This window comes from Prunus avium, chromosome 6, assembly GCF_965620075.1.
Source record: "Prunus avium chromosome 6, drPruAviu1.hap1.1, whole genome shotgun sequence".
Lineage (NCBI taxonomy): Eukaryota > Viridiplantae > Streptophyta > Magnoliopsida > Rosales > Rosaceae > Prunus > Prunus avium.
In genome coordinates, this window is record NC_142289.1 from 3939770 (window position 1) to 3952773 (window position 13004).

Below are 13004 nucleotides of genomic sequence, written 5' to 3' on the forward strand. Positions count from 1 at the left end.
CAATTGTGGCACGTTTGTTTATTAACCTTTGACCCCTTGGAACAAAAAATATACTTCTCTTTTGTAGAATAAACTTGGTTGTATTTAGAAACAGTCGTACCATAGAAGTTGACTGTTTGAATTAGATTTTTGTTTTGTGAAAACAATCATCATGTGGATCTCATCTTAAATTAAATGCTTGAATACCAAGTAAAACAAAGGAAAAGACCCTACCGCCAACCACCTCGTGAGGCAAAACATTGAGTTACAAAGGTCTTGTCTTTATCCATTTCTTACGAAAATGAAAACCTTTTCATCCATTCAACACGAAAGTGGATCAAACCATGAATTGGTCCCGGCCACGCCCGAGAGCCTTGATTTTCATGTCAGCTTGTGGGACCCATTTTCACCTTAACCCAGCTGTACCCATTAAATGACCTAGTTAAATTATATCAATGCGAGTTGGAACTTAATTAATTAATTAAAATTTGATTAAAAAGTGGAGACTTTAGGCGTATATTCAGAATTGTGTAGCTTTGTTCCCATTCAAAAGATGCTCATGAGAGAGTTGTTTATTGTGTAGCTTTGCTCATGAGAGAGTTGTTTCTGCTTAACTGTGTTTGTATTATGTGACTTGTCCTCTGAAAATGCGCGGGCGGGCGGAGGAAACGGTAAAACCTCCACATTTTTTATTTGTTTTTTGGCTGCAATAAGATGATTTTGATAGAGGAAAGATGATGATGTTTTTTTGGACTTTGTGTGATGATTTCGGTTGGTGGGTTTTTTTGCTAGTGGAAGGTGCTTATTGTTAAGGCCGAAGGTTGGCTTCTAAGACAAGGCTTAATCATTTAAAAGAAGCTCAAAAGGGCCAACCCAAATCTTTTTCTGTTCTCTCTCTCCTTCTCTCTCTCTCTGCGCCTGCAAGTATTTTTTGAAGACAGTTGAAAAAACCCAACTCACCAAATCAAGCTTTCAAAGCAAAACTTGTTCTGAATTGGTGGGAACATGTACATGCGCATGTACATACATGCATGCATGCTGTCAAGGACTCATTAAATAAAAATCTTCAAGTGGTGTAGTTGGTAGAGTTGAAGAAATTGAATTGAAGGGTGTGTCTGTGTGGAGGGAAGTCTTTGCAAAGTGCTTTTTTGACCATCTGGGGTAAATAGAAATGTGCTTTTCTTGACCTCTGGTTACTAGCTGATCAGCCTCACAGAGACACCAGTTTTCTTGATTTGCTTGCTCCTTCACCACCATGGCAACCATGCGGTTGCTGCTCTTTCTGGCTTTCTGCTCTGCTGGGATTCATGTGATCTTTTCTGAAACAAACCCCAATGATGGTATGGTCTCAATTATCAATGTTTATTTGTCCATTTATTGATTTCCTAGTTAATGGGAAATTGGGGTTTTGGTAGTTTGAGCTTTGGCCTGGATAAGCGTTGACTTAGGAAAAATTTTGCAATATCATGTTGATCCTTCGGTTTCTCATGTTTTTGCATGCAAACTTGGTAATTAGTCCATTTAGTTTGTGTTAAATGCAAGTTTTTCTTAATGTTTTGGCTAAATTTTGATTGTAAGTTGAACATCCTGCACATATGTGTGTACAAACTTTGTGTTATTGTAGTAGATTGATTTGTAAGTCTGTTGGTCCAGCTGCTGTTTTCATATCCTTGAAGGCAGCATGGACGAATCTTCCACCCAGCTGGAATGACAAGTCAAATGATCCCTGTGGAATGAACTGGGAAGGAGTCACCTGCAACGATTCGAGGGTGACAGCATTGTGAGCATTGTTCATCTTTGAATTGTCATGTGATCCTTGTAGTTCTGGGCATTGGTGACTTACTTTCTTACACAAATTTTCAACCTTGCACTTTTTTATGTGCAGGGGATTATCAGCAATGGGCTTGAAAGGACAAATTCAAGGCGATATCGGGGGACTCTCTGAATTAAGATCCTTGTGAGTATAATTGCTCCTCTTTGTACCAGAATTATTTTTGCAGCACATTATGAATTGAACCGAGATGCAATGCAACAGATTCAGTATGTAAACATATGCATAAAACATATTTCTTTTGCAGTATCAATTATTTTGTTATCCCTCAATCTTTGATTAGCATGGCATCCTTTTTGTAACAAAGTAAAAACGTTAACATTGCAGGGACCTTTCATTCAACAAAGGCCTCACGGGTTCTCTGTCTCCAGGATTAGGGGATCTGAGCAAGTTAAATATCCTGTAAGAACAAATTAGCAAGCAATTTTCATATTTGCACCTTTCGAACTTTGTATATGCAATATAAGTTTTTATATTGCATAAGTATACAAGACTCTTTTCATCTTTCAGGATCCTGGCTGGCTGCAGCTTCAGTGGCAATATTCCAAATGAGCTGGGCAATCTTGGAGAGCTAACTTTCTTGTAAGAATTGAATTGATAATCATACTGATAGTGCAAACCATTTTGAGTTTTTTCTTTTCCAACTTTATATAAACCTTTTGTTCTTTTCAGGGCTTTGAATACGAATAACTTCACTGGTAAAATACCTCCTTCTTTGGGTAAACTCTCCAAACTTTTCTGGTTGGACCTGGCAGACAATCAGTTGACTGGAACTCTACCAATTTCAACCCCCGTTACCTCAGGCTTAGACAAACTATTGAAGGCTAAACACTTGTGAGTATTTTTTCCATTTCCCAAACTCTCTCCATTGTGAAAAGATGAAATTCTAATAGGGATTATGCCATTGCTTATTGCATAAACATTAAACTGATAGTATGGACATGCAGCCATTTCAACAAGAACCAGCTTTCAGGTACCATTCCACCCAAACTTTTCAGCTCTGACATGATACTGATACACATGTAAGTTGATCCAATCGATCATTTTTTAATTTAGCCAGATGCAATCTTTCAGTTTATGTTCTATACTTTTATTTATCTAACTGCTTGTCATTCTTCAACTGCAGTTTGTTTGATGGAAATCAATTTACTGGGGAGATTCCATCAACCATAGCACTCGTTCAGACTCTTGAGGTTCTGTGAGTACAAAAACAGCTCGATTTTGTTATTCTTTCACATATGAGTATCTGCTTCTTGACACTTATTGGATTCAAAACCTTCTTGTTTGCAACAGTCGGCTTGATAGAAATGCTCTGACAGGAAGTGTCCCCTCAAATATCAGCAACCTAACAAATGTCAATGAACTGTGAGTATCAAGTCTCTAAGAGGATACTCTAATGTGCTGTTAACAGTTACCTTAATCTTAATTATTCTTAATCATCTTTTACATGAGTTTTTGTTCTCTTCCAGAAATTTGGCCCACAACAATTTGTCAGGCCCTCTACCGGACTTAACTGGAATGAGTTCCCTCAATTATGTGTGAGTAGTGGCATGGAGCTGTCATTTCAAGTTTCAAGTTGCCTGCAGTTTTGTTGTACTGATAAATCCTAATGATTTTACTTCAGAGACCTGAGTAACAACTCATTTGACCCATCAGAAGCTCCACATTGGTTCTCAAACTTACCCTCAATCACCACTATGTAAGTCCTTAGGAGGTTACACAAAAATGTCTTAGTATCTATGAATGAGTCTTGGAAAAGGACACCCTAAAAACTTTGTTGTAATTTTTTGTTGAAATTCTCTACTTTTATGGAACACAGCGTTTTAGAATTTGGAGCACTTGAAGGGACTGTGCCAGAGAAGATGTTCAGCATCACATCATTGCAGCAAGTGTAAGTTTAAGGAGAATACTGAAGAAAGCATCAAGTTTTGACTGTAATTTTAGGAAACTTGCCATTCATGTTTTTTTTCTAACCCTTGACAGGAAACTGAAAAACAATGTGTTTAACGAAACATTGAACTTGGGTGATAGCATCAGTCCACAACTGCAGCTTGTTGATCTGCAGAACAATCAGATTCCTAAAATAACTCTGGGTTATGAATACCAACATACATTAATGTGAGACAGTTCATGGGCCTTGATCTTGATTTTCTATGGTTGTTTATTTGTCAACACCATTCTTAGTTGTCAATTTTACATATTGCAGACTTGTAGGGAACCCAGTTTGCACCAATGGAACTAGCTCAAATTCATTCTGTCAGCTTCCGCAACAAGATACAGAAACGTATACTACTAGCTCAAATTGTGCACACATTACATGCCCCGATAATCAGAAGCTCAGCCCTCAGAGTTGTCAATGTGCATATCCTTTCGAAGGAACATTGTATTTCAGAGCACCCTCTTTCAGGGAATTGTCAAATGTGAATACGTTTCACTCACTAGAAATGAGTTTATGGGATAAACTTGGCCTCACTCCTGGTTCAGTTTCTCTTGAAAACCCTTTCTTCGACATTAATGACTACCTTCAAATTCAGCTGGCACTCTTTCCACCTACAGGAACATATTTTAATAGGTCAGAGATTATAAGGATTGGTTTTGATTTGAGCAACCAAACTTACAAGCCACCGGAGGAGTTTGGACCCTATTATTTTATTCCAGCTCCTTATACTTTCCCAGGTAATTTAAATCGCATCGTTACTTCATATGCCATTTCCCTGCATTAGAAGATTGATTAAACTGACAATAAAAACCCAAAATTGTTTCAGGTGGGAATAAAAGTTCTATGAGCACTGGTGTTATTATTGGGATATCAGTTAGTTGTGTAGTTCTTGTACTGGGCCTCGTGGTAGTGGGAATATATGCCATTAGGCAAAAGAAACGTGCAGAAAGAGCCATTGGATTAAGCCGACCTTTTGGTAATTAATTATTCTTGTTGTTTATGATTGGGTACATTGAAATTCTGTCATTGACATTAGAAGTTGGATTGCTTATATCACTCTTTTCTCTATCTTCTAGCTTCTTGGGCACCAAGCGGAAAAGATAGTGGTGGTGCACCACAGTTAAAGGGAGCAAGATGGTTTTCTTATGATGAGCTTAAGAAATGCACAAATAATTTCTCTGACAGTAATGAGATAGGATCTGGCGGATACGGGAAGGTATATTAATTCAAGTATTTCAGTAACATCTATGAAATTCTGCTTCAAGGTAAAGGATGTTTTTTTTTTTACCTTTTGGTTGGTTGTCCATAGGTTTACAGGGGCATGCTTTCTGATGGACAAGTGGTGGCAATCAAAAGAGCTCAGCAAGGATCAATGCAGGGAGGCCTTGAGTTCAAGACTGAAATCGAGTTGCTCTCACGAGTTCATCACAAAAATGTTGTTGGCCTTTTGGGATTTTGTTTTGAACAAGGAGAACAGATGCTGGTTTATGAGTTTATGCCTAATGGAACACTCAGGGAAAGCTTGTCAGGTTAGTTGAAAGATTTTACTCTCAGCTATTTCATATTGCATAGAGATAACTTGTTTGCAATAGACATAGTTAACAACTTCACCTTTGCTTAAATTTGAATTGCAGGGAGATCTGGTATTCATCTTGATTGGAAGAGGAGACTCCGCATCACTCTTGGCTCGGCAAGAGGACTAGCTTACCTACATGAGCTTGCAAATCCTCCTATAATTCACAGAGATGTCAAGTCCACCAACATTCTATTAGATGAACATTTAACCGCAAAGGTTGCAGATTTCGGCTTGTCCAAGCTGGTAGCTGACAGTGGAAAAGGGCATGTCTCAACTCAGGTCAAAGGCACACTGGTAAGCTTTACGTTATTAGCATTTCAACATATATTCATCCCATTGACACATTCTTGAGTTTTTACTCTTAAGTTTCTGTTTTGTTCTTGCAGGGATACCTTGATCCTGAATACTACATGACTCAACAGTTAACTGAGAAGAGTGATGTATACAGCTTTGGAGTGGTGATGCTTGAATTGATAACGGCTAGGCAGCCTATTGAGAAGGGAAAATACATCGTCCGTGAGGTACGATTGATGATGGACAAGAATGATGAAGAACACTATGGTTTGAGGGAGTTAATGGATCGAAGCATTCGAAACTCTGGAACTCTTATTGGGTTTGGGAGGTTCCTGGAGTTGGCCCTGCAATGCGTTGAAGAATCAGCTGCAGACCGCCCCACAATGAGTGAGCTTGTGAAGGCTATTGAAACCATTCTGCAGAATGATGGCATGAACACAAACTCAACATCAGCATCTTCATCAGCCACAGAATTTGCAGCATCAAAAGGAGCTCCTAAGCATCCGTACAACGATGGCTTGCCGAAAAAGGAAGTGAATGACAGCACTGGTGCCTTTGATTACAGTGGTGGATACGCAGTTTCGGCAAAGATTGAACCCAAGTAGTAGCAAATGCCTGCAGCAGAGTTAATTTCTTCTTTTGTAATTGTACCTTCTCTTCTCTATCCATATTTGTAAGTAGATACTGGAAAAGAATATATAGTGGTCTTTCATTTCAATTGCCAAATAGAAATTTAGTATGTTATGTTACAATGTTCCTAGGGGCTTCAAACTCGAATGCTACAAAGTTTTTATTTTTATTTTTATTTTTATTTTTATTTTTTCAGATTGGATGCAAGGAAGTTTTAGTAAGACCTGAAAGATGGCATCGAAATTTTACTACTTTGGGTTTTGTACCATGATCACCTTCAGAATTGTGTTGTGTTAGGATTCACTGCTTTTCCCAAATTTTATAATCTGGATTCTGTTTGTATAGTTTGTTTAAAGAATATCTTATATACAATGAAAAGGGTTTTCTCGACCATCCGTGCACGCATCAACGATTAACAATCCCTTTGAGTTTTCTGAATAAAAGTAGCCTTTCCTTTATAAAATTCTTTAATTTCCCCAATTGATAGAGTTCAAATACAGGGCCAACTCTACTACTACTAGATCAATATCTCAGGTTGGGTAAATTTTAAAGTAGCAAAAAAAGAAATAAATAAAATTGGGCAACTGCTATATTTTCTGTTTTTGGTGGCATTCCGAGATGTGGATAGCATAGTCATAAAAAAGAATTTAACTACCAAACATAAATAGAACTAAAAAAAAAGATTAAAAGATAATAAAATAAAAACGAAAAAGGCGTATTACAATGATCACATCACGAGAAAAATAATTCTTAATTTGGGTTTTTTTTTTTGCTCTTTAAAGGAAGAGTCCAGTCACGAGTGATATTCTCACAGATGTGAGAATTGGATCTGACCCCAAAGAATTATAACAAACACAAGGCGTTAACCGAAGGTAAAGATTTAACTCCAAAAATAAAAAACCAAAAACAACAAAAGAAAGGAAAAAAAACTTTAGTGTACGGTAAGCTCTTTCTCTTCTTCTTCACCCCTTTCGCAGAGAGAAAATCAGAGTTTGTGTCAAAGAAGGAAATCCAATCTGTGCCGTACTGTCCATCCTCCAGGCTTGACATTGATTGAATCGCAGTGGGGGACAGAGATACTGTGAGCTCATAAACAACCCATAAAGCCATTAGAATGATTCATGCCACAGAAGAAGAAAAGCGCTTTACTTGTTGATGCGGCTGCGAGTGAGGCTTTGCATTTGATAACAATAAGAACCCAACAGCAAGAAGAAGCGCAAGAGGAAGAGGACGAAGAAGGGCTGTTGTTAATTGGTGTTAATTGTTGATAATTGTTGCTTAATCGTGGGATTAGAGGATGGGATTGGTGGGTATGAAATCGGACTAGGAGGAGAGAGAGATGAAGGGAGGGGGTGGGGGTGGTGTTTATTCAGGGAAGCGGAGATGGAGAGGCCTGGTGATTGCAGTTTTGGGTCTGGTTTTTCTTTCCATGCTCGTTCCTCTTCTCTTCCTTCTCGGCCTTCACAATGGCTTTCACTCTCCCGGTAACTAACACTCACTCACTATATGACTCTAAAATTTCTTTGTTTTTAGATCTGTTTCTGTATTTGTCTCAGATCCGATTTAACCATTGCAATGGCAGTTTGGATCTCTCTCACATCTCGACTTTTTTTTTTTTTTTCTTCACAATATGCAGGTTCAGAACAACAAAGTTCGCCTTCAGTAAGAACTAGAACCTGGTTATGTTAGTTTAGCACTGTTTTCTGTTTCCCACATTCTTGGTGTTGATCTGTTTATTTCTGGTTTTGGTTTTTTTTTTAATGGCTGTCAGATTGGTCTGGGAGGATATGGTACAAAAATCATCATTAGAGATGCTTCTAATCTTTCAGAGGTACCATTTAACTACCCACCTCTTTAAATCAAATTCGCATACAGAAACACATTGATGAAGATAAATTAGTGATGCTTTGGTTTCTTGCAGGGGGATCGTTCAAACCATGTAGATGATCTTGTGAAACAATTTGCACCAACCCTTTCAAAGGTTTGTTGCATATTGCTCTGATGGTCAATACTTTATTACCTTCTTCGTTTGATTCCGCTGTTTTCATTTTATTAGTACTGTGTAGCTTAATTAGTTATAGAGAAATAGGCCTGTAGATGATTCATCACTTAGCTTCCAGATGACTGAAATGCGTGACATTTATTGATAAAGGCAGTGATTTCATGTTAAAATTCTTTTAAAAGTGGACCTTGTGCCTCATGAAGAGGAATTATGCTAGGAATTTGTGTCATCTACATAAGAGTAGTAATGCTGGAAAGTCTTAATTGTAAATCTAAGGGGCTGAAAGAAGTAACGGCATCTATTCTACTGCTAAGGCTGGCTGTGTGCCTTCACCTATGATATTTGTCAACTTTCTTCCACCCTGGTCATCTAAGAACTTTATGTGGTAGGACGGTCCTCGGAAAATGCTAATAACTATGGAAAATGCAACTATAATACAAAATAAGCTCCGAAATAATTGAGTAATGCACCCTTTAATTCATCTTAATAAATTAATGAGTTTCATGAAATTGGCAGGATTTCATTTTACTTTTCTTGTTTTTAGGCATTGGCTAAATCCAATAACTTGATTAATGGGCCAATAGGCATTGGGTGTAGTGGCATGATCAAGGGTGGAGGTAGATTCAAGGTTTAATCCCCAGCTGTTGTGTACATAATGTTCCTATCCTTTGCCCTAATAGAAACAGAAAAGGACTAATGGACATCAAGGTGTAAACAAAATATGAAAATTACCTAATTTTGCTTGCATCTTCTTTACCTGTCAATTTCATTCGTAAAATGAACTACTTATTAGAATTTTTATCTGTACCTGTCAATATATGCTAACATCTAGAGTTCTTCCATATCATGTGTTTTAGATCTTTTTAATCCGGGAGCTAGAGGATATGTGTATATCGAAAGTACACTATGTACTAAATGAATTAGGCACACTATCTGTGATTGGTGGAAGGAAGTGGAATAAGGGTTACAGAGAAAGTGGAGTAAGTTGGATAAAAGTGAATTGGAGGAAATAGAAGAAAAGAATGAATGAATCATTTTAAACTGCACTTGGTTGGTTCTAGTCAATTGTAATATATATAGGGAAAAAATGTGGCTCTGTATTTCAACTATAGCATGTGTACCTTAAGAAAAGATGAAAACGAATTGCGATTGTTTCATTGTTTTGGAACATACAAATTTGCTTTTGATTTATGAAGTTTTAACATTTAATCAATTATCATACTTAGTTCTACCTTCCTCACTCAACTTGAAGCCAAAGTTTCTCCTTTTATGGCTCTATTTGTTTCACCGGTCTTCCCCGTCTTCCACAGTTGTTGCATAATTAAGAGAATTTGTATCATGGGGGACCCACCTTTCAACGTTCAGGCGGTTTTTTTCTAAGGCAGCTTTTCACTAACGCATGACATGGGAATCAATTTTTTTGACTTTGATGTGTTTGACATTTAAGACCTGTAGGAACGATTGCAGCAATATTTTCTTTTGGTATATAATGTACATCACAGGGTTAATAATTTGAGTGATGTGATGCAGGCATCTAAAGTTATCGGTGACCTGATTGTTTTTACTACCTTTTATTATTTTGTGCCAGGATATACTAAAGAATATTTCACATCCAGCTGAAAATGAAACCAAAAGTCCAAGTGCCATGCACGACAATGAGGAGAAAAAAGGTCTGTTAGCTCAATGCCTTCAAAGGTTTGCCATTATCCTTTTTGGTTACAATGTAATAGATATTAACTTGAAAATTGTTTTTTCAATAATTGCAGGATTTTCAGTCACCCCTCATGATGATCTGCAATCACTTCCCATTGAAAATGTATACATGAATCTGTCGTTTTTTTTCCCTTTGGAATCTGATTGACATGCCATCATATTCTAGTTATTGTATAGCTATTGTCTTCTGCTCTGTTTAATTTGAGTTTTTGTGACAGAACCCTAAAGCTGGTGCCTCAGTTCAAATCATTGATTACGCGAAAGGTGGTGTTGATCAAAGTGGAAAATCATGTGAGTTGAAATTTGGGAGCTACTGCCTTTGGCGTGAACAACATAGAGAAGACATGAAGGATTCTATGGTGAAGAGATTGAAGGATAACCTATTTGTGGCGAGAGCATATTATCCTAGTATTGCAAAACTTCCATCACAGGACAAGTTGTCACGTGAAATGAGACAAAATATTCAAGAGGTGGAGCGTGTTCTTAGTGAAAGTACCACAGATGCTGATCTTCCACCACAGTAAGTCATGGAAACTATTCATTATTTCCCTTTGTTCCATCATCAATGATAACCAAAAATAAGATAATGGTTTTTACTACCCACATCCATGGTACTTACAATTGACTTTTTAAGATCCACTGGCTGAGTTTGGCTGTCGCATCCACCTTGTAAAGTGCATAAATTGTCGTAATTTATTTTTTACTTCTGGCGTGCCGCTGTTTGGGTTTTATAATTTTGCTCCAGTGAGTTCTTATGCTGGTTTTCATGGATATCTTCTAACATGGGCTATTGACAATGTTTCTGGCTTTCCCAATAAACTAAGCACAATGCCAATTGTTCCATCAGGATTGGGAAGAAGCTACAAAGGATGCAAGCTGCAATAGCCAGAGCCAAATCGTTCCATGTGGATTGTAATAATGTTGACAAGAAACTGAGACAAATATATGATTTGACTGAGGATGAAGCTAACTTCCACATGAGACAAAGTGTTTTCCTCTACCAACTTGTAGTCCAGACTATGCCCAAGAGCCTCCACTGCCTCTCAATGAGACTGACTGTGGAATATTTCAGATCTACTTTTGACGATACAGAGGCCTCTCTGGCTGACAAGTACATTGATCGTGCATTGCAGCACTATGTCATATTCTCCACTAATGTACTTGCATCGTCAGTTGTAATAAACTCAACTGTAATGCATGCAAAAGTATGTAATAGACATTCTCCCATGCGTATTTGGCTGCTAGTTTCCTTTTGTTCTCACGATGGCGCTAATTAACTAATTTGCAATGTTTCAGGAAAGTGGGAAACTGGTTTTTCACGTCCTAACGGATGAAGAGAATTACTTCGCAATGAAACTATGGTTCTTTAGAAATACATATAAGGAAGCCACGATTCAGGTGTTAAATATGGAGCGGCTTGATCTGAACAACCAGAAATTACAATTTTCACTGCCTGTGGAGTTCCGTGTTTCCCGTAGCATTGATGCCCAAAGTAGAACGGAGTACTTATCTACTTTTTCTCATTTACACTATCGTCTCCCTGAGATATTCCAGAATTTGGAGAAAGTTGTGGTTCTGGATGATGATGTTGTTGTCCAGCAGGACTTGTCTGCACTATGGAACCTCAACATGGAAGGGAAAGTTAATGCCGCTGTGCAGTTCTGCTCAGTGAAGTTAAGTCTGTTGAAGAGCTATCTTGGCGAGAACAGTTTCAATAAAAATTCATGTGCTTGGATGTCTGGATTGAATGTGATTGATCTGGTTAAGTGGAGAGAGCTTGATCTCACTGAAACTTACCAAAAGTTTGTGAAGGAGGTGAGTTACATTGTAAGTTCACCTAATATCTAACCAGTGCAATTATTCTTTGATTAACCTGTGGTCATGGTGATGCTAATTATTTGAAATCTTTTTAAAATAGAGAGAGAGAAAATTTAACTTAGAGTCACTACAGAAGGATTGACTGCTTGAACTCATTGTTTTACATCAAATTTGGTGAAATGTTATTGTCATTTGAAACAGTGCATTTTTTTGTCTTAGTTTTTATTTTGTTAAAACACTGCCCATTCGTTCATATTTTCTGACGTGTTTGCATGGGCAGGTGAGCACGCAAGAGGCGCAAAACGAAGCTGTTGCACTGCATGCGAGCTTGCGTACCTTTCAGGATTTGATTTATCCTCTTGATGGTTCTTGGGCTCTCTCTGGACTGGGTCATGACTATAATGTAGATGTCTATCCAATCAGGAATGCTGCAGTGTTGCACTATAATGGAAAGATGAAACCTTGGCTTGAGTTAGGGATCCCAAAATATAAAGGTTACTGGAAGAATTTTGTGAACCGAGATGATCAGTTCTTGACTGACTGCAATTGGAATTCATGATGAGCTGGTTGTCCTTGGTTTTACTGCAAGAGGTTCTCCGAAATATGGGGATCCAGAAGCATTAAAAGATGGATGTCTATTTTGTGGGTGCTGATAATTATTTTTTTTATCAAGCTTCCAAAGCGAGGACGTGATAGCCGCGCTGAGTTTGACAATCACATAATTGTAATTTTTTGGTAAATAAGACATAAAAAAATTTGTTTTTATTTTTGCAAAGAGCAGAAGGATGGAGCTCCTGGAAGGCTGCTAAGTTTCTGAATTACCGTCTTTGGGGAAACGAAAGGTGATTTGATGGACAAATCCAGGGAGTGATTTGAAGAAATTTTTTTGCTGAGTGGAAAAGCTGTGCAAATAATTCTGTACACAGGAAGGGTGCTATTGTTTGTTTGTCCAATTAGATTCAATTACCATTCGTGATATAAATGACAGTTGGCTGAGAGAGCAAGTAGTCTCTATGCCTTTCAGAGAAATCATTCTTCTGAGATTGTATTTTATTTATTTATCTTTGTCTTAGGTGATGTCAATGGACTATTTTTTTTTTTTTTATATCTTGTATCAATTTTGTTGTTCTTTAAACAAATCAATTAAATCATCTGGCTTTTCAATTGTCATCTTCTCGGTAGAACTCTAGAGTGAGGGCATTATCTAAAAACTTGTATCTTA

At 37.6% G+C, this 13004-nt stretch overlaps 2 protein-coding genes across 4 annotated transcripts; both read left to right on the plus strand.

Annotated features, from left to right (window-relative positions):
• The first annotated feature begins 498 nt into the window (after positions 1-498).
• On the plus strand, positions 499-6444 carry LOC110769383 (leucine-rich repeat receptor protein kinase HPCA1-like). Its single transcript, XM_021973338.2, has 19 exons — positions 499-1319; positions 1633-1759; positions 1865-1936; positions 2138-2212; positions 2321-2392; positions 2483-2644; positions 2758-2832; positions 2937-3008; positions 3104-3175; positions 3280-3348; positions 3435-3509; positions 3630-3701; positions 3794-3928; positions 4017-4486; positions 4576-4725; positions 4826-4965; positions 5059-5278; positions 5384-5619; positions 5712-6444. Exons 1-19 carry the CDS (start codon positions 1235-1237, stop codon positions 6222-6224), a joined length of 2892 nt encoding a protein of 963 aa, XP_021829030.2. The 5' UTR covers positions 499-1234; the 3' UTR covers positions 6225-6444.
• A 640-nt stretch (positions 6445-7084) lies between these two features.
• Positions 7085-12946, plus strand: GAUT7 (galacturonosyltransferase 7). 3 transcript variants are annotated; one of them, XM_021973309.2, is made up of 10 exons: positions 7086-7733; positions 7886-7911; positions 8021-8080; positions 8171-8230; positions 9840-9921; positions 10018-10067; positions 10183-10484; positions 10812-11169; positions 11261-11791; positions 12063-12946. In XM_021973309.2, exons 1-10 carry the CDS (start codon positions 7589-7591, stop codon positions 12339-12341), a joined length of 1893 nt encoding a protein of 630 aa, XP_021829001.1. In that variant the 5' UTR covers positions 7086-7588; the 3' UTR covers positions 12342-12946. The 3 variants fall into 3 exon arrangements, with proteins under 3 accessions (XP_088110584.1, XP_021829001.1, XP_021829002.1); XM_021973310.2 differs by having other exon boundaries at positions 7088-7733; positions 11261-11779; XM_088254458.1 differs by having other exon boundaries at positions 7085-7733; positions 9840-10067; positions 11261-11779.
• Positions 12947-13004: the final 58 nt, after the last annotated feature.

Excerpts from the sequence above, each read along its gene's own strand:
- LOC110769383 (XM_021973338.2), top strand. The coding sequence starts at position 1,235 with ATGGCAACCATGCGGTTGCTGCTCTTTCTGGCTTTCTGCTCTGCTGGG. Across the intron at positions 2,213-2,320 it reads CTGAGCAAGTTAAATATCCT|GATCCTGGCTGGCTGCAGCT; the intron begins GTAAGAACAAAT and ends TTCATCTTTCAG. Across the intron at positions 5,279-5,383 it reads ACTCAGGGAAAGCTTGTCAG|GGAGATCTGGTATTCATCTT; the intron begins GTTAGTTGAAAG and ends TTTGAATTGCAG.
- GAUT7 (XM_088254458.1), top strand. The coding sequence starts at position 7,589 with ATGAAGGGAGGGGGTGGGGGTGGTGTTTATTCAGGGAAGCGGAGATGG. Across the intron at positions 7,912-8,020 it reads AACAACAAAGTTCGCCTTCA|ATTGGTCTGGGAGGATATGG; the intron begins GTAAGAACTAGA and ends AATGGCTGTCAG. Across the intron at positions 10,068-10,182 it reads AATCACTTCCCATTGAAAAT|AACCCTAAAGCTGGTGCCTC; the intron begins GTATACATGAAT and ends TTTTTGTGACAG.